Here is a 22,261-nt window from a genome sequence, read left to right on the forward strand (position 1 = left end):
GAGCAACAGATGCAGTAATGCTTTAGCATGCTCTTCTCTCCATCCAGATTTGAATACATTCACTCCCCTCCTTGGATTTATTTATCTTTCTGTTCTTTGATTGATTACACTAGATACGTAATCAGTGTACTGCCAAACTTGTATTCGGGGAAATTTCCTGATTGTCTCTAATGTTATCCACGCCAAAATATTGTGCATTGTAAAACACATCGATTGACTTTTTATGGGGGTATATATATGTATCAATTGAACATATATCATTAACACATTGATATTACACGTACAACAACAACAACAGTTTGTGTGATGATATATATCATTTTGTTTTTAAAATCTAAACAATTAATAGACATGTCGGGGTGATCAGAGAACCTAGACTTAATGCTATTATTCATTGTCAGAGTAGGTACAAGGTGAATGAGTTCAGTTTTAATTAATTGTAGTTTCTAAAATCTTAAACATAATTAATTTGAATTTTGTGTATATTTAATAAAAATTTAAGTTATATTAGATAAATATGTGAATTATTAAAATTTAAAGTGTTAAATACGTAACTACATAATTGGGAATTAAACGGAGTCATGTAGATGTTTTATTTTTATTTTTTTTATATATATAATTTGGTCTATCCTATATTGTTTATTGGAACTTCAATGTCACCTGCCACAGTTGTGATTTGTCAGTTTTCAAAAAAAGATAAAATTTGTAACAATATTATAAATTTCTTATAACATGTAATATGTAAAACTGAATCAATTACTCAAAGAGTCTTTATGTACAGTAGAAAAGCTACAGAATTAAATGAATTTGAGGAAAAATGAAAAATTAAACACAGAGTATTCTTGAGATTTCTGAAAATTTGAAGGGTTCACCAGAAAAAGAATCATTCCAGCCTGACCATAAAAACTATTCTTGAAATTTTGAAGGGTTAACCGGCAAAAGAATCACTCGAACTTGACCATAAAAACTAAGAACTTGTATTCTTGAGATATCTGAAAATTTGAAGGGTTACCCGGAAAAAGAATCATTCTAGGGGTGAAAATAGATCGGATAGTGGTAAAACCATATTCGTATTTATTTTATTTTCATATACAGAGATATTGGATGAATATATACAGATACAGATCGGATATCGAACATTCGTAAATATATACATAAATATTTTTATAATGTAATTAAACTTATACATTGTATATATCTACTATTCGGATATAGATAATTAAAATTAAAAATCATATCCATACCAATATCCGCACGGATATCCAGATATCTGTATCTAATTTTCAAATACAGGATCCGGAATCAGTCAGATAATATCCGACCCATTTTCACCCCAGTCCAGAGTCAAGCCTTACCATAAAAACTAAGGACAGGTATCCTTGAAATTATTGAAAATTTGAAGGGTTAACCAGCAAAGGTTACCTTGAATTTAATTTAAATTCTTCAGCGCAGAATCTCAAAGTTTACTAACACTTCACCGTGCCTTCCATTTCTGTCCCGACCCCTCCATTTACGCTAGATTGGCAAGCTCCGTTTCTGCCATTTTCATTTCCCACGAGCTCTGTTTCATACCGAACCAGCATCTCTCTTGTCCGTGTCAATTTCGATTGCAGTGGGGTCCATCTCATCGATTGCTTGCTATTTTTACTCCATAGTGAGTGAAATCGACTAATTAGGTTCAGCGATTCAGCATCTCCATCTCTTGCCAGGTACGGATATGGTTCACCATTTCGGCTAATTTGATATTTTTTTTAAATTTACTTTTGCGATACTGATCTAGTTCATATATTCATTAAATACAACTAGGTTTATATACTGTACTAGCCTACAAGGCTTCAAAAGCAGTTGAAAATTTGCCTAATGGGAAATAAGTGCAGTGCAGTTATTGCCACAAGTAGAAAAAAAAAATGAGAAAGGTAAAATTTGTGAAAGAGCATATCAAGCTCAACGATATGCTAACTATATTCAGCATTTCCAGAGTGTAGATTTTGTTATGTATTTCCAACAATTTCTAATCTCAACTTATAAAATTTTATTTTCTTCTAACTAGGTTATTGAGAATTCTAGTTGAAAATGAACGGCCGTGATGGAACTGTGTCCATAGACATCATCAATAACAAAATAGATGAAACAACAACCAACCCTTTAGTCTCAAATAACTCGATAGATGAAATCAAGCAAAAACTCCAGGACTTACCTGGAAATCCAATGGAGTCAGAGAAGTTCACCTTTTTTCGAGTGCCTGCGCATATCAGACAGAAGAACAAGGAGCTCTACGAGCCGAAGATGATTTCGATTGGCCCATACTACAATGGTAACAATGTTTTCCAAGCTATGGAAAAGCACAAATATCGTTATCTCCGAGACTACCTCTCTCGAAATACCAGAAACAGCTTTGACCATTGCATTAATGAATTAAGTAAACTAGAATCTCAGGCACGCAGATGTTATTTTGAAGAATCGAATCTTCAGAGCGATAAATTTCTCAAGATGATGCTCCTTGATGGTTGCTTTATAATTGAGTTCCTGATAAAATGGTATTCCGGGTTTCCGGATGAGATATTTGATGTTGGTTGGGTTTTGCCGATAATACGGAGCGACCTTCTCCTGTTGGAAAATCAGATTCCTTTTTTTGTGATTCAGAAATTGTTTGAGCTCCTCACATCCTCTGATCCTGTTTCGGTCCAACAGATCACGTCCTCTGATCCTGTTCAGGCCCAAGAGATCACGTCTTCTGATCCTGTTCCGACCCAAGAGATCACATCCTCTGATCCTGTTCCGACCCAAGAGATCACATCCTCTTATCATGGAATAGTAAAAATGCTTTTATATTACTTTTCAAGGCCTCAATTCATTATACTTGTTGAGATTAAACACATTTTACACCTATATCACCTCTGTTACATGCCCAGACCTAGTGAAGTCTATACAAAAACATATGGCATACAACGATGGTTGAACCCAATAAAGCTTGTGTGCTTCAGGAAAACCAAGTTGACTAATGGAAGGTTTCCTCGGACAATTCCATCTGCTACTGAGCTCAAAGAAGCCGGCGTAACATTTAAATGCAATGAATCAGAAAATATTTTGGATATCAAGTTTCAAAATGGAACCCTTGAGATCCCTTTTATTTCAATAGAAGAGACACACAGATCCCGCCTGTTGAACCTTGTGTTTTTCGAACAGTACTATAGCAAACTGGACATGGATCTGACAAGCTATGCATGCTTCATGGGCAGCCTATTTAGAAATGCAAGAGATGTCACCCTGCTTCAAAAGATTGGAATCGTGGACAACCTATTGGCTACAAATGATGAACTGGTTTCGTTTTTCAACTGGCTAACCGAGTGCTCCTATTTGGATTACGATAAACACTACCTCAAGGAACTAGTTATAGATGTGAACAGGTATTACATTTCTGATTGGCATAGGTGGAGGGCAACACTGAAGAGAGATTATTTCAGGAATCCATGGTCGACTATATCATTTACAGCAGCATTTGCTCTTTTGGCATTCACTGTCCTACAGACTTTGTATACTATCCTTTCTTACTACCACCATAAAAATTAGTTCTTGCGTGTATTATGTATATTTTCGATTTCTTTTATTTATTTTTTTCATTTGTCAAGAGTAGAAGCGTATTTATTTTCTCTTTCTTTTAAAATATTTTGTTTATTTGTCTGATTTTGCACAGTTCACGGGAGAGGCGACCATAAGGTAATTAATTTTCCCAAAGTGCTTCACCAAGTTCGAGCAAGTAAACCAAACCATTAACATTTCACTAAACAATGCATGGAGCTTTTGCTTCAAGCGACAAACGTCGGTAGCCTCAACCAATCATTCTCAAAAAGAAACATTTTTCTACACGACATTAACATTTTTATTTATATAAGAAATTCCCACGAAGGTGCTTCTCCAAGTTCTAGGATGTAAACTAAACCATTAATATTTTTTTAGTCGACATTTAATTTTTTTTATTGACAGGAAATTTCCAGTTAGTGCTCTCCATGTTGTTCACACACCAAGGTGCTTCTCCAATTTGTAGGATCTTAAACCAAATCATTAACCATGGATTTTCCAACAACGATACATTCACCATTACCGTTAATACACCAAAAAGAACTCCTCTCATGGAACTATGTCCGCTGACATCAGCAATAGCTTTATATGATATCAGGCAAAATCTCTGTGACGTACTTACCTGAAAATTTAATGGAGGAAGAGAAGTTCACAATTTTTTGAATATCAAGTTTCAAAACGACACCCGTGAGATATCCTTCATCTTGATAACATAATTCGGACCTTTTTTTTATTTGGAGAAAAAGAAAGCCAAAAACCGACTTGGACTCGGACTCGGACTCTGTACGGTTTAATTGTTTTTCAATCTTCCTAAATGTCTAGACACAAGTTCCAAAAAAGAAGTCTCATTGATCCCACTAGTTCGTCATTTCCTATAATGATTAATTGTATTATGAAATTATGTTGTATTTTGTATGAAACTTTATTATGTTACTATTTTTTAGATTTTACTATTTATATTTTCTAAATTGTTTCAATAATGTTAGAGTTTCTAAGAGTTGGTTAAGATTTCTAAATTCATTTAGTTTTTCTAAGTTAATTATTATGTGTTGGTTGTATTACAAGAAGAGATGACATGTCATCTTCTTCTTAAGACTTTGATAATATATGAAGTATTTTTTTATATTCTCTTTTTATTATTCAATATCTCACTAAATTAAACAAGACCTATATACGGAGTGAAGTTTGAGACATGTTGTTGTCAAAAATAAAATATTTTTTTTCTGGAAAGTCAAAGAATCATGTAGGTTTTCGAAAAATATGTTGTACCGGAAAATTGTTACTATGTATACTTAGATATACTACTTACAACAGAGGATTTCTATGTTCTAAGCAATATGTCCATGTCTACATATTTACTTATAAAACAAGAATTTAATCTTATATATTGTCTAGTTCGATAGAAAAAAAAATTCCTTATACCAAATTTTTTTTTATAGTGCAAGCAATATGCAGATGTTTACACACTGTAATATTTTTTTGGTGTTACTTATTTTTCAACAATTTACCTGACTTCTTTCATTTCCAGCATTTGTATAAAACATATAAAAAACGCCTGATGAACATTGTTCTTTAGAGCAATGTGACAGCAAACTCGATATCGACATGGCGTGCTTCAAGAGAGGAATTGTAGACAATCTAGTTTCCTACCGATATTCTCAATTTTTATTCATGATAAACTTACCGATTCCGGTTTCAATTAAAAATTATTTGATAATATTTTCATAAATAAAATAATATTAAATTAATAATAATTTCTTTTGCCTACGCATCGTGAAAATTCTAGTTAGGCTGCGTGTGTTTTCAAATTTAACCTTATTCAAATTGTATTTTTTTTTTATTTCTGATTTTGATTCAGTACCATGCATGGACCCAGATAACACGTGGGCCCGATGTAAAATGATCCGGTGTATTGTCGTAAATATTTTGAACCAGGATCATACAAAATTAAAAGAAGATTGAAAGATACAGTGACGGAGCACCATCAATCATAGAATTGTTAATTTTTTGGTCAGAAAATTCATTTTGTCCTGCGTATGTTTTCAAATTGAACCGTATATATTAAAATTATATATTAGGTGCATGTATATATACTACGTAACTAATTTGAACCGTATTCAAATTGTGTGTTACGTCCCGACAATAGGACCGACAACCTGCTACGCTTATCAGAGCAAGGCGATCATATTCTAAATTCAACATATACATAAATACGTTATCAATGACACATAAATCGAGTAAGACTACCATGTTTTGCAAATTAAAGTGGGTGTTTTAATTTGCACTCATATCTCTAGTTTCAAAGTTCAAAACGTTGATCCGAACCATTCAAGTTAATATCCATATTAAATTGTGCTTGGAGACCAAATTTTATATTTTTTTAGAAATTTTTTACTATTTTTTTAGAATTTTTCAAAATCACTGTTTTTCAGAAAATTATGGACCATCAAAAACAGTGATTTTCAAAAATTCTAAAAAAATAGTAAACAATTTTCAAAAAATATAAAATTTGGTCTACAAGTACAATTTAATATGGATATCAACTTGAACGGTTCGGATCGATGTTTTGAACTTTAAAACTAGAGAAATTAGCGCAAATTAAAACACCAACTTTAATTTGCAAAGCAAGGTAGCCTTACTCTTTATAAATCAAAATTATACTAGCATATTCGTATATTCCCCTTTTTATAATATTCTCTAAAAGAATTCTATGTTTTTATGTTTGAAAAAAAAATTCTCTTTTAAAGACCAAGCCCCTCTACTTTTCTACAAAATATTCAATTTTCTCACTAAACCAAACACTTAACAGTCCGAACTTAAAATAAATCAAAACCTACCGATAAACACACCTAATTATATTTTTAGAATACAAACACTTTGCTCACTAAATCCCTCTTTCTTATAATAAGTTGGAGGCTTAAAAATATATCAAACATACTTTTTATTTTAGAAAAAAAAATTAAATATTTTTTTAAAGAACCAAAAGATTGTGAATTTTTTTCGATGTCAGGGAAAGAACCCCGTCAGATGTGATATTTCTTTTGGAATTCACAATATATAATCAATCAATTCTGCGCACTATGATACAAGTGGTGCTCACTAAATGACATACTTATTGATCAGTTAGATAAAATACATCAAACACATACTAAAAGAAAACAAAATATGCTCTTTCTAACATAAAATTTGCTGTGGAAATTCCAATTAATATAAAAGGAATGTGTATCCTCTGCATTAAGTCAAAAGGGAATCTTTTGAGTTAATGAATCTCAAAAGAAAATCATGTCTATAACATAGAGGTCTTTTAATATTAGTGCGGATCTAGTTCGCACGAATATTAAAACAAAGTGGATGGTCGAAATTCATTAACTCAAAAGATTTTCTTTTCAGTTAAGCAGAGGATACGAATTCATATATATAAAAGGCTGAAACACAGGTAAATATAGAAAAATCGCCTTAGATGATCTCTAGATAGCAGCTTATTTTTTAACGGGAAAATTGAAAATTCGGATCCCCTATCTGTCACACCCCGTAGCCATCCTGTACAAAATGCGACAGGGTCCCTGCCGTAAACATACAGTTTCCCGTATGCCTACAAGGCAATTACGATTCAATTCCCAAATTCCCCAAATTAAACCCCATTCAAACATACAGTTATACATATATATCAACACAGTACTACGAAATAGATATAACCACATATACCAATTCAGTTCCAAACATACACAAGTGTCACAGCATACAAAAATCTAAGTATATATACATATATATACATATCACCTCACATACACATATATATCATACATATATAAAAGTAGCACCATATAACCATAAACCCAAAACCTGACAAGTATCATAGATATCATACAAGTCACTGGTGAAAAGGACAAATACCAAGGCCTAAGACTGCCGTGCCTCTCCGCTACCAGCTGCGCCAGATCCTGAAAAAGAATAACCCAACGGGCGTGAGAATAAATTCTCAGTGCGATAATTTGCCACAACAGATCCCTGGACTTGGAATCAAGTTTTATTTTTAAAAAGAAATCACATTCAACACAGTGCATATATATATATACAGTATATAAAGCTAAATGCATATACCTGACAGCAGTTAATCAAATGAAATCACAACAGAGGAATTACTAAATCGAATCTCAAGTTAAAGAACATATAGGGCTTAATTCTTTTAATTACGTCTGGTAGCAACTACAGATGTACCATCCAACTGGACCCTTCGTTCCCGTCGACACCTGTAGGGTTCCAGACACCTACAGATGGACCACCAATTACCACCCTAATGTTGACACCCATCTGTAGTGCTTGGCTTAACCGTTTCCTAAGTTTCTGGTTACAAGTCATATTCAGAAAATTCACTCAATTCCTTTAGAACGTAATCTCAATCGATCATTCAAATGCATATCACGCCGGATAATGCTTTAGACGTTCACACTAGTCACCCATATTCATACAATCCACAAATCATCACATTGCCCCTGCCTCAACCGGTTGAGGGCTTACGGCAGCCTAGGTAAACTAAAGCTTTAGAGTCCTACCAAAACCTGCGCGCCAGGTTTTGCAATTTCGTCACTCTTTGGTGACATATTCCATTCCTTTCCTTTTTCCAATTCCGGTGACTTTTCATCTAAGATCAGATCATAATAGATCGACACAATTATAAACCATACCAGTATGCAAGTCATTCAAATTACAGAATTCAGATTCAATCATATTTGGGCTATGCTTATGCAATGCACAATTCATATAATGCAATCAATAAATATTCAACATGTCAAACGAAACAACAATTTAATTCTGAAAATAAAATATCAGACAAGTCCAGAAACCCCGCACCTGAATATGCTGCTCGTATACCAACCTTACGTCTCAGACGTCTCTTGAGATCCCGTACTCGGTTGCCTTATAGATTCAATTCGATTGTTTACTTGCGTAGAGGGCTTCGTTCTGATCTCGAAATTACGAACGGTTCGATCGATTGCGCGATTCTCACTCTCTCCCTTCCTCTCTTCCTTTCTCTTGCGCACTCTCCCTTTCCTCTCTTTTTTCCACGGTACCACAATGGTACCAATCGGTACCAAGAGAAGATTATGACAAGGGTTTTGGTATTTTTTTCAAATAGGTCCCTCCACATTTCTAATATTACATAAGGATGTGACTTATACCCATATAACCTTATATAAAATTTTAATGCACCCTAATCCTTCTAAATTCAATATTAACATATATATACAAATATTTGTAATATATATATATTTATAAAAAAAATATATATACATATATTTTATTTACATAAACTCATTTATATAAATTTTAATGCATATTTTCCAATTACACCATTGTATATATATTTTTATTATAATCAAGTTTATAATGTTACACTATCGTAACTAAAATTTTCATTTGTACTAGACCGTCCGATCAGAATCTGCACGAATATAAAATAATCTCTTGAATTCTATAACTCGAGTCAAATTGTTTCAAATGATGATTAAACGGACTGCATCTAAACTCAAAATTTGAGTTACTTTAGGGAATTTAGATCCAAGGAAATAATTTTGAAATAATTCAGAGATGAGAGATGGTATTGTACTATTGTAGCTATAGTGACAACTTAATTATTCGTGAAAAATTTGATAGGATAAAAAATTTGTGATTTGAAAATAATTCAAATATAATTAAGGAATAATTCAAAATTATACATCGAGTCCAAGAGAACAGATAAAAATATATATTCGGAAGTTTTTTGGCCAGGGAATAGTTTAGATATAATTCAATAAATTTGCGAATAATTTACATATATGTACTGAATAACACGCGGATTGATCCAACAACGACTGAAATCTGAATTATTTGCAAATTCTATTACTATGATTGTGACTGAGAGGGTGAGTCCGGATGCTTTTTTAAGGTCACCCAAATTTAAAGTTTGGATTCGGACCGTCGGATCAAAATCCAGGCCAATAGAAATTAACGAGCGATACCAATTAAGTTCGCTAGAAATATATATAAAAGGCTGAAACACAGGTAAATATAGAAAAATCGCCTTAGATGATCTCTAGATAGCAGCTTATTTTTTAACGGGAAAATTGAAAATTCGGATCCCCTATTGTAACTAAAATTTTCATTTATACTAGACTGTCTGATCAAAATCTACACAAATATGAAATAATCTCTTGAATTCTATAGCTCGAGTCGGATTGTTCCAAATTATGATTAAACAGTCTGGATCTAAACTCAAAATTTGAGTTACTTTAGAGAATTCAGACCCAAGGAAATAATTCTGAAATAATTCAGACATGAGAGATGGCATTAATTGTACTATTGTAACTATAACGACAACTCAATGATTCGTGAAAAATTTGACAGGGTCAAAAACTCGTGATTCGGAAATAATTCAGATATAATTAAGGAATAATTCAGAATTATACATTGAGGCAAGAGAGCCAATAAAAATATATATTTGGAATTTTTTGGCTAGGGAATAATTTAGATATAATTCAATAAATTCGCGAATAATACGCAGATTGATTCACCAACGACTGAAATCTGAATTCTTCGCGAATTCTATTACTCTGATTGTGATTGAGAGGGTGAGTCCGGATGCTCTTAAGGTAACTCAAATTTGAAGTTTGGATTCGGACCGTTCGATCAAAATCCAGGCCAATAGAAATTAACGACCGATACCAATTAAGTTCGCTAGAAATATATTTACAGGGCATTAATTAGGTGAATCGAACAACTTGGAGATAATAGCGCCGAAACATTTGACTAGTTGCATACTATGTCAAATCAAACTTTTGTCTCAGGATGATGAAAAGAAACTTTTGTGTTTTTCTAATATTTCAAAATTTGAACCAAAAAATTCGCGTAAAAATACTGAAAATTTCAACTCAAAAAATGCGCGTGAAAATACTGAAAATTTCCAGTCAATAAAAATATATTAATGGCTTAGTTTATATCATAACACTTGGAGAAATTAACACACGGAAGGTGTTAATTTCCAGTCAATAAAAATGTTAACATCGTTTAGAAAAATATTAATTGTTGAGAAACACTTTTGCAGAAATTTCAACTCAACAAGTGTTATATAATATCGATTTGAAATGGTCGTCTCTAATGTCATCACGCCAAAAATATCGATTTGAAATGGTCGTCTCTATACCTGCCACAAAGTTCTATAAGAAGGCTAGCTGTAGAAATAGCCTTCATTATTAGAAAGACGTTCCCTTTCATTATTAGGAATTATTTTGGCTTCTAATTAAGTAATTGTAAGTTCTTTATTCTTACCCATTAAGTAATTAACGAGCTGCTTTTGGTATCGATGCTTTTTAATTAATGACCAATAATTATTATGTTCTTGATTATTATCAGTAGTTTTTTAATTAATTAAAGCATGGATTTTTGCTATATAAGCCCATGCATGTTTCTGGTATATATATGTATATGTTGTACTTTAGCTTCTGCGTTGGATTTATAACATTGATCTGCTGTGTTTATCTTTGTTGAATCAAATATCAGATATCTCATCTCAAGTAGAATGAAGATTTTAGTAATGGATTGGACTGCGAAGGTTTCTACTTTAGAATGCGAGTCCACAGACACTATTGCCCACCTTAAAGCAAAATTGGATAAAATAACAGAAGATCTGATGTTTGATGGCAAACGATTGGGCGATAAATTTTCAGAGAACATGATGTTGGCTGACGTTGGCATCAAAGATGGTTCCTTGATCCTTGATTCAAGTTTACCAAGAGGTTATTTTACTTTGGAATGCAAGTCCACAGATACTAGTACTACAACTGAGTCTTGCGGAGTGTATGTCATTGTCATCCTTCCTTCTTCTTTTTTTAAATCTTAGTAGCTACGTACTAAGCACATCCTTCCTTGTTTTAGCTCAATTACATGCATCGTTGCAACTCAAAATGATATATATGCTGTATTTGTCATGTAAAGGCCTATTAAACTATTAATTGTTAATATTGATATAACACATAAAAAGCTTTTAGTAACAGTGTCAATTAAATGAAGATAACATAGGAGGGAGTTACGTCCGATGCCCAACAAAATCTTAACTCGTATCAAACAGAATGGAGCGTCAGCCGCACCCCGTACCCTACATAAAATCCCACATGCCATAACTTTAGAATTAATTATTTTAATTTTTGAGGATAATTAATATGGAGGAGGGTTCAAATGCACCCAAATTTTTGTGCACCCAAATACACCTTATCCTTTTTCTCCTTTTTTAAAATCTGAATAGTCAATCCGAACCGTTAGATACGATCTACATATTGAGATGTGCTTGGAGACCAAATTTTACATTTTTTGGAATTTGTTTACTATTTATTAAGCCACTTTGAAAATCGCTGATCCAATGGTCCAGAAAATGTAAAATCAGCGATTTTCAAAGTGTCTTAATAAATAGTATAAAAATTTCAAAAAATGTAAAATTTGGTCTCCAAACACATCTTAATATGTAGATAGCATCTAACGGTTCGGATTGACTATTCGGACTTTGAAAATAGAGAAAAAGAATTTGAAAGATAGGGTGCATTTGGATGCACAAAAATTTGGGTGCATTTGAACCCTCCTCATTAATATGATAGCTATATATATATTTGAGGATCAAATCTATCTGTTTCAAGTAATTAACAATGTATGCATTACATTTTAGACTTGAAAGGCTGAAACGAAGACCTGAAAATGATTATCTTTATTATGCTGACGCATTCAAATCTGGATGGAGAGAAGAGCATGCGAAAGCATTACTGCATCTGTTGCTCGAGCTTTGTCAAGATGGTACTATTTCTGATGGTAATGTGACAGATGAGGCATGGCTCAGGATCCAGAATAGCCTAAAAAATTCAATTAAGTGCAGCTTTCAAATTGATTTCTTGAAAGAACGCTTGTGTGATTACAAGCAATTATATTCAATACTGACAGAGACAACTTCTCCGTTTTTCAAATGGGATCGTGAAAGAAAAACTATCAACATCGACATCTTTTGCAATTGGAGAGAGGTATGCATTGAATTCATTCTCTATGTTAGATTCATCATATCCAAATGGAAAAAAAAGGTTTGAAAATCATGTAAAACAGTTAAAGATGGTAAAAAAAAAATTCAAGAAATCTAATGCCAATTATTAACTTGCAGGAATATCCTGAACTGTTATTATTGTGCGGACCGCATATACCGTATTTTGACACTTTGGAAGAGCTATGCTTATTAGTGAATACCACACGATCCTCAGAGCAAAGAGTTTCTGAAACTTCAACCAATATCAACAATGCATGGGAAGCTAGCTCGTCGAGGGGAGAAATTTGCATCCGATGCCCATCGAATTCAAATTTGAGTCTAATAGCTTCAACTACATTGATAAGGAAAGAGAACGGGTAAATCCCATATGACCCAATACATTTGACAATTTGCACTGTATGTATCATGTCAAACTTTTTGGTTCCAGGACGTTGAAATGATACTTTTGATATTTCTAATATTTCAAAATTTGAACCAAAAAAGGCATATACTTTATTGACTTCAATAAGAAAACGTGAAAATTCACGATTTCTTGTCGATTAAAAAAAACAGCACTCTCCTGAATATTTCCTGTCAATAAAAATATTAATGTCGAACAGAAAAATATTAATGGTTTAGTTTATATCCTAGAACTTGGAGAAGCATCGTTTAAAAACGGGGGAATTTCCTATCATTAGAAAAGTATTAGTTGTTTGGATCACATCCTAGAACTTCTAGAAGAACTTTCGGAGAAATTTCCAGTCAATAAGTATTAATGTCGATTAGAAAAATATTAATGGTTTGGTTTACAACTTTACTCTTGGAGAACAATTGGGGGAAAATTCCACAGAAAAAAAAAAAAATCTCAACATCCTTGCCACAAAGTTCTATATATAAGAAGGCTTTACAAATATAGCTTCAATAGAAAGGCGTTCCCTCTCTAAACATTAGGAATTGTAAATTCTTTATTTTTGTCCGTTAATTAAGTTACGAGCTGCTGTTGGATTTGCTTCTGCTGCCTTGTTCCTCTAATGACAAATAATTAATGTGTTTCAGATATATATCTGTACCTTTTTCAATCAATTAAAGCATGATTTTTTTGCGATATAAACCCAAGCATGTTGTACTTTAAAATCAGTAAACTCACCTGTTTATCTTTGTTGAATTAATTATCAGATATCTCTCAAGTACAATGAAGATTTTAGTAGTGGACGAGAGTGCGAAGGTTTTTTCTGTAGTATGCGAGTCGACGGACACTATTGCCCACCTTAAACAAAAACTGGATAAAATAACATATGATCTGATGTTTGATGGCAAAAAGTTGGGCGATGAACTTTCAGAGAACATGACGTTGGCTGACATTGGCGTCCAAGATGGATCCTTGATCCTTCTTCGAGTTGTCCGTTGTTATTTGATACTCGATTGTTGTGGAGTGTATGTCATCCTTCCTTGTTTTAGCTCAATTAGTACATGCATCCTTGCTACTCAAACTGATATATATGCTGCATTTGACATGAAAAGGCGTATTAAACTGTTAATTGTTAAAAACTTAAAATTGAAAATATCATATAAGGGACTTGCGTCGAACGCCCATTGGACTCAAATTTGAGTCTGATGGGTTCTGCTTCCATCCGATCTACTTTAAGATCCATGCGCACCAGATCCGCATGAATATTAAACCAATATGCACAGATCTCAAAGCAGATCCGATAGAAGTGGAACCCATCGGACTCAAATTTAAGTCAGATGAGTGTCGAATGCACCTCGTTCCCTACATAAAATCCTGCATGCTGTAACTTTAGAAATTATTGCTTAATCTTTGAGGATATATATAGCAATATATATTTGATGAGGATCAAATCTATCTGTTCTGAGTAGCAATACATATGTTATATTTATTTTGTTTCTGTAATTGAATTTTTTTATGCACTAATTGCAATTATAATTTTGCATTACCAAATTTAATTGCAAATGCAAGATCTGATTTGTTATATCTTTATGGATCTAAAGAATTGAAAGGCCTCGACGAAGACCTGAAAAGGATTACCTTCATTATGCTGATGCATTCAAATCTGGATGGAGAGAAGAGCACGCTAAAGCATTACTGCATTTGTTGCTAGAGCTTTGCCAAGATGGTACTATTTCTGAAGGCAACGTGACAGATGAGGCATGGCTCAGGATCCATAATACCCTAAAAAATTCAATAAAGTGCAGCTTCCAAATTGATTTCTTGAAAGAACGCTTGCGTGATTACAAGCAATTATATTCAGTACTAGCAGAAACAAGTTCTTCGATTTTCGATTGGGATCGTCAAAGAAATTTTATCACCAGCAAATCCAATTGGAGAGAGGTATGCATTGAATTCAATCTCTTTGATAGATTTAGCTTCTACTTTTAGTTCTCACACAATTAGTTTTCTTTCTCCAACTTCATCGCGAAAGTTAAAAGATGGTAAAAAAAAAAGTTCAAGGAATCTAATATTAATGCCCGTTATTAATTTGCAGGAATATCCAGAACTGTTATTATTGTGCGGACCGTATATACCGTATTTCGACACTTTGGAAAAGGTGTGCTTATTACTGAATACTGGACAATCCTCAGAGCAAAGAGTTTCTGAAACTTCAACTAATAGGAAGCAGCAAAGAGCTTCTAAGCTCAGAGGTTTGTTTTACAAGTCTCAACGAAGTTAAAATTTGTTGCTTACGAGTATGATATGAACTATGAACTATTGTAAATGTTGTAAGTGTTTTCGGGTTGTACGTATAGGCGATTCTTTGTAGTGGAGAGAGTGAGGATTATATAAAAACTGTTTGTTATTGATGATTGTATTTAGTTCTAAATAAAACTCTTGCTGGAGGCCGGTATTGTTAAATTTTTGTCAGAAAATTCAATTTGTACTGCGTAAGTGTGTTTTTAAATTAAACCGTATTCATATTGTTTGAGAGTTTTGCATGAATTATATGAATTTTATATATTGTGAAAGAGAAAATACTTGTCAACAAAAAAATTATTTTCATCTGTTTTTCATAGAAAAATTGATAAAAATGACTTTAGTAATTATATTTTTTTTAGCTTATACGTATTTTTGGGTCTACAATGAGATTTGAATAAATCAACGAACCTAGAAATAAAAACAACCAATAATTTTTCTGAGTTTTTATTTTTATTTTTCGTTTCGAGAATGGATAAGAGGCTCTATCAAGCACCTCTCTCATGCAAGTGGGACCATTATGCAGTTTGTATGCATAGAAATGACTAGGCTTTATACAAGTTAATAATTCATCTTCTTTATTATAACATATATAATATATGAAATTAGACTGCAATACATTCAAGTGCATTTATATGTGTTTTTTAATATAATTGTAATCAATTTAGTTCCAGTAATTAGCCGCAAGTTCAAAGCTCACAAGGGTTGGATTTCAGTTCCCTTACCTTCTTCACACCTCAAGAACTGGCAGATGCACAAATGACTTTTCATTGCATCAAACTGACATAATCCATAAAAAATGATGATGATGATATATAGAAAAATAAGACTGGAATTGGTATCAAGTAAAACATATGCTTGAAACACAGAAACAATGCAGGATGTATGAAAAATATTGACCAAACTGCAAGGAATTCATATACAATTCATCTCGGCCTGAAGACAAAACGTGTGTGGTAACTAAAAGCGGCAGCGTTAGGCATTCCAGCCATCTTATCAGAATGGTTGCTTGCCACTGATGAAGACACCAATGAATTAATTTCTCAAGAATTTAAAGGAACCCACTTATCAGAGAGGGATCGGCCTGTCAGAAGGCCCAAATAATAACTACAGTTGAATTTTAAAAGGGCCTGTGAGAAATAAAAATACAGCCCAATAGACTTTAAAAGAAATTTTAGAGAACCCAAAAGAAATGGAGTCCGCATCGTCTGCATTAACTCAAAAGACTAAGTTCTATATACCGTTCAATTTGAAAAAAACTTGAACGGTATTCAAATTTGTCAGAAAATTCATTTTGTGCTAGTAATCTCTGGAGACCTAGATGGGAGAATATTTGTCAGAAAATTCATTTTGTGCTAGTAATCTCTGGAGACCTAGATGGGAGAATATGGCCGAATCACCATAGTTTGAGTAAGTTCTGAAATTTGAATTTTGTCGATAGTTTGGATTTTGATTTTTGGGGACATGGTAAAATTTTAACTTTGAGCGAATGGGATTTTCAGATTTAATTTGGCAGCGCATTAGATTTTGAAAAGGCTTTATTTGGGAGCTCATTAGTATGTCTTTTTAATTGTTGTCTTTTAGTAGCATCAGTGATTTGGAATTAGATGACTGAAGTAATCTCCATACAATAATCAAACAAAATAGCAACTATCCTTAGTTCCAACATTTCGAATATAAATTGAAACCTATCACTTCTCTCGTATCATCCATAGCATTATGAACGCCTATCCTTAGATGTGAAGAAATATATATAGTACCTCTCCTATTTTGTTGCTTATTTTGGTTGTTATTATATATAGTGTATCACTATCACATAATGATGTTTTGCTATTCAAATTCATAACCCGAATCCACATTTGAACTGCAGTAAAAGAAGAGAAATCAAAATTTGTACAGAAAAAATGAAGTAAAAGTTGAAGTAGGCATGTCTCATTCTTCTTCCAACCTCAAAACAGTAACAAGGGGGCGAATTAGGTAATTAATTGAAACTATATATTCTATTGGTTCTATAGTACAAAACCAATAATATAAATTGATCACTCGATCTATTCTATTTTATCAGTTTTGTCTATGAACCGATAAGAGAAGGTCTTTTTTTTTTTTTTTTTGAAACCTGAACCGATAAGAGAAGGTCAAATTTTTTTTATCAGTACTGAGAGCTTATCGGATCGGGTTCAAATTCAACAGGCTGTGGGTCAATTAAACCGAGTGGATAGCGACGGATTGCTGAAACTGCCCTTCTCTTTGCTGAGACTATCCGGGGATGAAAGCGACCAAAGCCAAGGGGCCACCGACAGATGGCGGAGACATGGCGAGGTTTGCGATTGCGCGGTGGTTTGGGCTGAGGCTCAGCGATCGCCACCGCGGCTCCGTCCATCTCTCTTTTCTTTTTTGTTTTTTCGATTTCATGATGATAGTGATAGTAGTTATTTCAAGAGATAAAATTCATATTGCCTAAGGTAACAGAAATGTTGAGTTCAGATCTAGACGGTTCAATCTGCTTTAGCACGAAGATTAAAGAGAGCCGAATTAGTTAGGATTCTGATCAGACGGTCTGATTCCAAACACAAAATTTGAGTTACTTGAGAGGTTCCTGACTGGAAATTGGATGGAGATCGGAGAGGAATTTGGAAAGAATGATGAGAGTTTTGGTGAAAAAGGATAACATTCAGGCGATTTCTATGATGCTTTAGGAATTTGGAAAGACTGATCAGAGCTAGCTATAGCCAACTGAGAACACAAAGAAATATAATTGGAGATCAAATTTTATATTTTTTGAAACTTTTTTACTATTGTTTAAAATAGATGCAAAATTACTATTTGTCAAAATTTTGAAAATTGCTGTTTTGTTATGAACAGTAAAAATTTATAGACCATCAGATCAGCGATTTTCAAAGTGGCTTAGTAAATAGTAAAAAAATATCAAAAAATGTAAAATTTGATCTCCAAGCACATTTCAATATGGAGATCATGTTGAGCGGTTCGGATCGGTCATTTAGATTTTCAAAATAAAAATATAGTGTCATGGAACACCAAGTCATTTTACTCCATAGCTCATTTTAACCCAACTCATTACATATTTATGATTTATCCTCCAAAACTAAAAATAACTCTTATATATATTCAATCCATCATATTTAACATTAAATTTATATTAATTCCTATTTTATCCTTATAAAAAAATTAAAAGAAATTAATACTATAATTCATATGTTTTGCTTTTTTCCACTCTACATGAACAACCTAATTGATACCAGTAAAGTGTTATTACAATTTCAAAGAGATGTGAATTCCATTATCTTTTTCTTCAATTTCAAAGTTCAAATATACGATTCGAACCGCTTAACATGATATCCATGTTAAAATATGAGTGGAGACCAAATTTTATATCTTTTGAATTTTTTTACTATTTTTTAAAATAAATACAAAATAAATATTTGGTCTCCACTCATATTTAAACTGTGCCCATTTGATATCTTCATTCAATGTTAAATTTCGAATCCGCGCGGATCACATTTACGTTAAGTTTTGGATCCGAATATATACAGATATCCGCTCCGTTTACACCCGCACACAGAATTATCCGTATCAGTATCTAGGATATATCTCAATATGCAGTAAATATCCGAATCTGTATCTGTTTGGATTCGAATCTAAATATCCGTATCCGCATTATAGTAAATATCCGATTCCGTATCCGTTTGGATTTGGATTCGGAGCGGATATCCATCGAATAATCTGGCTCCGTTTACACCCCTAAGTCTTCACCATGTGTATAAACACTGTATATAATATCTGATAAATGCAAATGACATATAAATTTGAACATATGTGAACGCTAACAAAATTTGTATAGTGCATGTGGTGAAAATTATCTCTGACTAGTGACTAGTGATCAAGTTTCTTCATGGAGTAAGAGGTGACTTCAACTTTTATTTAAGTCAATTCATGACTTGAATTTAATATGAATTGTCAAACGAAATGTAAACAAGAATAAGGAAATGAAATAAGCAATTTAATCTTCTTTAAATTTGAGTATCAACCAAACTCATACTTTATATGTATATCAAGGAGAGCTTGGATTATTTTTACCATCTTTAAAAAAAAAATAAACCAAATAACTTTCTTTTTTCTTCTAAAAATTCTATTATTACGAGAATAGCAAACAAAATTGAAAACAAGAAAAGCAAATTAAATAAGCAACTTAATCCTCTTTAAATTTAAAATTTAAGTAGCAACCAAACTCATACTTTATATGTATATCACGGAGAGCTTGGATTTATTGAGGCCGAAATTTTTATTTTTATCATCTTAAAAAAGAACCAAATAACTCTTTTTTCTTATTTTCGAATTTCATTTTTACGAGGATCGCAGATTGAATCTGTGACCTCTATTCTTTACCCTAAAATGAATTCATTTAAAAAAAAAAATTGGGGTCGTATATTGAAACTTCAACCTCAGCCAAATAGATCCAGCTGCAATCCTAGTAAAAATGGAATTTCCACAATAAAGAGTTATTTGGTTTTTTTTAAGATGATAAAAAATAAAAATTCCGATTATTGAGATATGAATGCATTTGGGTCTTATGACTGGATCAAGAATTTTTTTTGAGTCCAAATCTTCTAAAGTTGTGAATTAAATTAATTTATAGAGTGAGTCTATGGTAGTATGCATATTACGATTTGGCACCGTGCTACGGCTCTATATTCGAGTTTTCAAATCCTAACGGTCGATCCGAACCGTTCATCTTGTTCTCCATATTAATATGTGTTTGGAGTCCAAATTTTACATTTTTTGAAATTTTTTTACTATTTTTTGAAATTTATTGAAAATCACTGTTTTTGGATGGTCCACAATTTTCAGATCAAGTAATTTTCTAAATATCTAAAAAAATAGTAAAAAAATTTCAAAAAATGTAAAATTTGGTCTCCAAACACATATTAATATGGAGAACAAGATGAACGGTTCGGATCGACCGTTAGGATTTGAAAACTCGAATATAGAGCCGTAGCACGGTGCCAAATCGTAATATGCATAGTACCATAGACTCACTCTTAATTTATACGTCTATAATAGTACGTGGGCTCAACAGATGAAGTAAGTGTGAAGTAAGTTAATTTATGTGAAGAAGTGAAGTAACTTATTTCAGTTTAATTTATCTCTTATTGACTACTTCTATTTTACTCCTCGTTTAATTCATTAAAGATTTATTCATTTATCACGGGATTATACATAATCAGATTTGATGAATTAAAAAATCCACTTTTTTATTTATAAAAACTCATACTCATAAATATGCACAAAAATAATTATGAGTTTACAATCAAACATAAACTTAGAGCTCAAATTATATTATATAAAAATAAATCAACAATAAATGGAACATAGACTTTGACCGATTGATGTGTCTCCACCTCAGATTCATATAGGTTCGGTACATAAAACAAAGAAGAGGTTAAAAAAAAGAAAAAATTATAGGCAAAGACGGAAACGAATAGTGGAATTGACTTATTTCACTTATACGAAGACAATGCTTCCATTTCACAATTTTATATCCAATTAAATTATTATTTATTCCGTTAGTTGAAGTAGGGAAATATTTAAATGCAGAAAGGAAGACTTGACTGTAGAATTTCAATAATTAGTTCCACAGTTTCACAAATCTATAATTATAGAGCTTACTCCAAAATTTATTGAATTGGTTTTAAATAACGAATTTAAATCGTTCAAATCGATTTATTTCACAAATGATGTGTGTGCATACAAAGTTTTCAAATTGTTGATTTCATTCATTACAAAGTCAAGCAGTAAAAAAATGAAGGTTTATGAGTTATCATTTTTTTTTACCACTTGACTTTGTACTGAATGAATTCGAAAATTTGAAAATTTTGCATGTACATGCATCCCTCGTGAAGTAGAATGGTTTTAACGGTTTGAATTCGTCTATTAATATTTGTATACGTTCAATTATATCACAATTTTTTATTATTTTTATTAAAGAGCTTCAGTATCTTTTAAATGCATTCTACGAGAATCAAATATGCGCCTTCCTATATAATTTCTTATATCATGCATAATTCCCTCACCTAATTTAAAATATATATGTTTGATGTATCTAAGCTATAATATTTTTTTTAACCTTAAAGAAAAGCTATAATACACTTTTTAAAATAATTCAATTTTTTATGTTAGTATGTTGAATTATTGCACGATTAGTCGTATTATTTATAATTATGGACAACTTTTAATATTTTGAAGAAATATTTAGTGTATGCAAAAATTATGAATACAAACTAATTGTCTATAAAAAAAATTTATACTAAGTTAATTTTTTTTTTTCAAAAAACGGACATAGTAAAATGTAAGAACAATATTCAAATAATGCCTGGGTTTCTAATACAAATAAGCCCCTTTGTGAACTTAACTCAAAACCTACGGGATTAGCTTCAAACTATATTTTCAAATCATTGAAATTGATATACTTCATGAGTGATGTGTTTACATATTAATTTTATAATTTTTTGAACTAATTTATTATAAAATCAAGCGGTAAAAATATATGTGGTTTATAAGTTAATTTTAATTCATTTATTTTCATCATTTTTTGACTGCTTGACATTATACTAAATTAATTCAAAAATTTATAAATTTGATGACATGTAAACGCATAACCCGTGAAATATGTCAGTTTTAATGGTTTAGATGCATTGTTTGAAGTCAGTCTGATATGTTTTTGAGTTAAGCTCTGAGGGAGGTTTAGTGAATTTAAGAACACCCTAGTTCTACTCCAAATTGACTTGTTACTACAACTTTGCTAATTAATCGTCAAATTACAAAATACAAATTGCAACACAAAAATAATGAACACCAAATAAATCTTTTGCTTTGTTCAAAATTTATCCAAAATTGATAACTTTCATTTATAATTCAATATT

General features: G+C 32.1%; 2 protein-coding genes and 1 long non-coding RNA gene across 7 annotated transcripts; 2 read left to right on the forward strand and 1 right to left on the reverse strand.

Moving 5' to 3' along the window:
• The first annotated feature begins 1,471 nt into the window (after window positions 1–1,471).
• LOC144549185 (UPF0481 protein At3g47200-like) lies at window positions 1,472–3,628 on the forward strand. 2 transcript variants are annotated; one of them, XM_078297916.1, is made up of 2 exons: window positions 1,472–1,709; window positions 2,068–3,628. In XM_078297916.1, exon 2 carries the CDS (start codon window positions 2,074–2,076, stop codon window positions 3,568–3,570), a length of 1,497 nt encoding a protein of 498 aa, XP_078154042.1. In that variant the 5' UTR covers window positions 1,472–1,709; window positions 2,068–2,073; the 3' UTR covers window positions 3,571–3,628. The 2 variants fall into 2 exon arrangements, with proteins under 2 accessions (XP_078154042.1, XP_078154043.1); XM_078297917.1 differs by lacking the exon at window positions 1,472–1,709 and having other exon boundaries at window positions 1,867–2,682; window positions 2,716–3,628.
• Window positions 3,629–11,083: 7,455 nt separating this feature from the next.
• On the forward strand, window positions 11,084–14,237 carry LOC144549086 (uncharacterized). Of its 4 annotated transcripts, XM_078297835.1 has the most exons (5): window positions 11,086–11,351; window positions 11,382–11,412; window positions 12,272–12,617; window positions 12,752–12,990; window positions 13,790–14,237. In XM_078297835.1, the coding sequence occupies exons 1-5, from the start codon at window positions 11,135–11,137 to the stop codon at window positions 14,220–14,222; spliced, it is 1,266 nt and encodes a 421-aa protein (XP_078153961.1). In that variant the 5' UTR covers window positions 11,086–11,134; the 3' UTR covers window positions 14,223–14,237. The 4 variants fall into 4 exon arrangements, with proteins under 4 accessions (XP_078153960.1, XP_078153961.1, XP_078153962.1 ...); XM_078297834.1 differs by having other exon boundaries at window positions 11,084–11,412; XM_078297836.1 differs by lacking the exon at window positions 11,382–11,412 and having other exon boundaries at window positions 11,087–11,373.
• LOC144549087 (uncharacterized) lies at window positions 12,779–13,754 on the reverse strand. The gene is made up of 2 exons (XR_013509568.1): window positions 13,149–13,754; window positions 12,779–13,088 (listed from the first exon to the last, which is right to left on the reverse strand). It is a non-coding gene; the product is annotated as an uncharacterized LOC144549087 (long non-coding RNA).
• Window positions 14,238–22,261: the final 8,024 nt, after the last annotated feature.

Source organism: Carex rostrata, chromosome 34 (genome assembly GCF_964058835.1).
Source record: "Carex rostrata chromosome 34, lpCarRost1.2, whole genome shotgun sequence".
Lineage (NCBI taxonomy): Eukaryota > Viridiplantae > Streptophyta > Magnoliopsida > Poales > Cyperaceae > Carex > Carex rostrata.

Excerpts from the sequence above, each read along its gene's own strand:
- LOC144549185 (XM_078297916.1), top strand. The coding sequence starts at position 2,074 with ATGAACGGCCGTGATGGAACTGTGTCCATAGACATCATCAATAACAAA.
- LOC144549086 (XM_078297834.1), top strand. The coding sequence starts at position 11,135 with ATGAAGATTTTAGTAATGGATTGGACTGCGAAGGTTTCTACTTTAGAA. Across the intron at positions 11,413-12,271 it reads ACAACTGAGTCTTGCGGAGT|ACTTGAAAGGCTGAAACGAA; the intron begins GTATGTCATTGT and ends ATTACATTTTAG. Across the intron at positions 12,991-13,789 it reads TTGATAAGGAAAGAGAACGG|ATATCTCTCAAGTACAATGA; the intron begins GTAAATCCCATA and ends ATTAATTATCAG.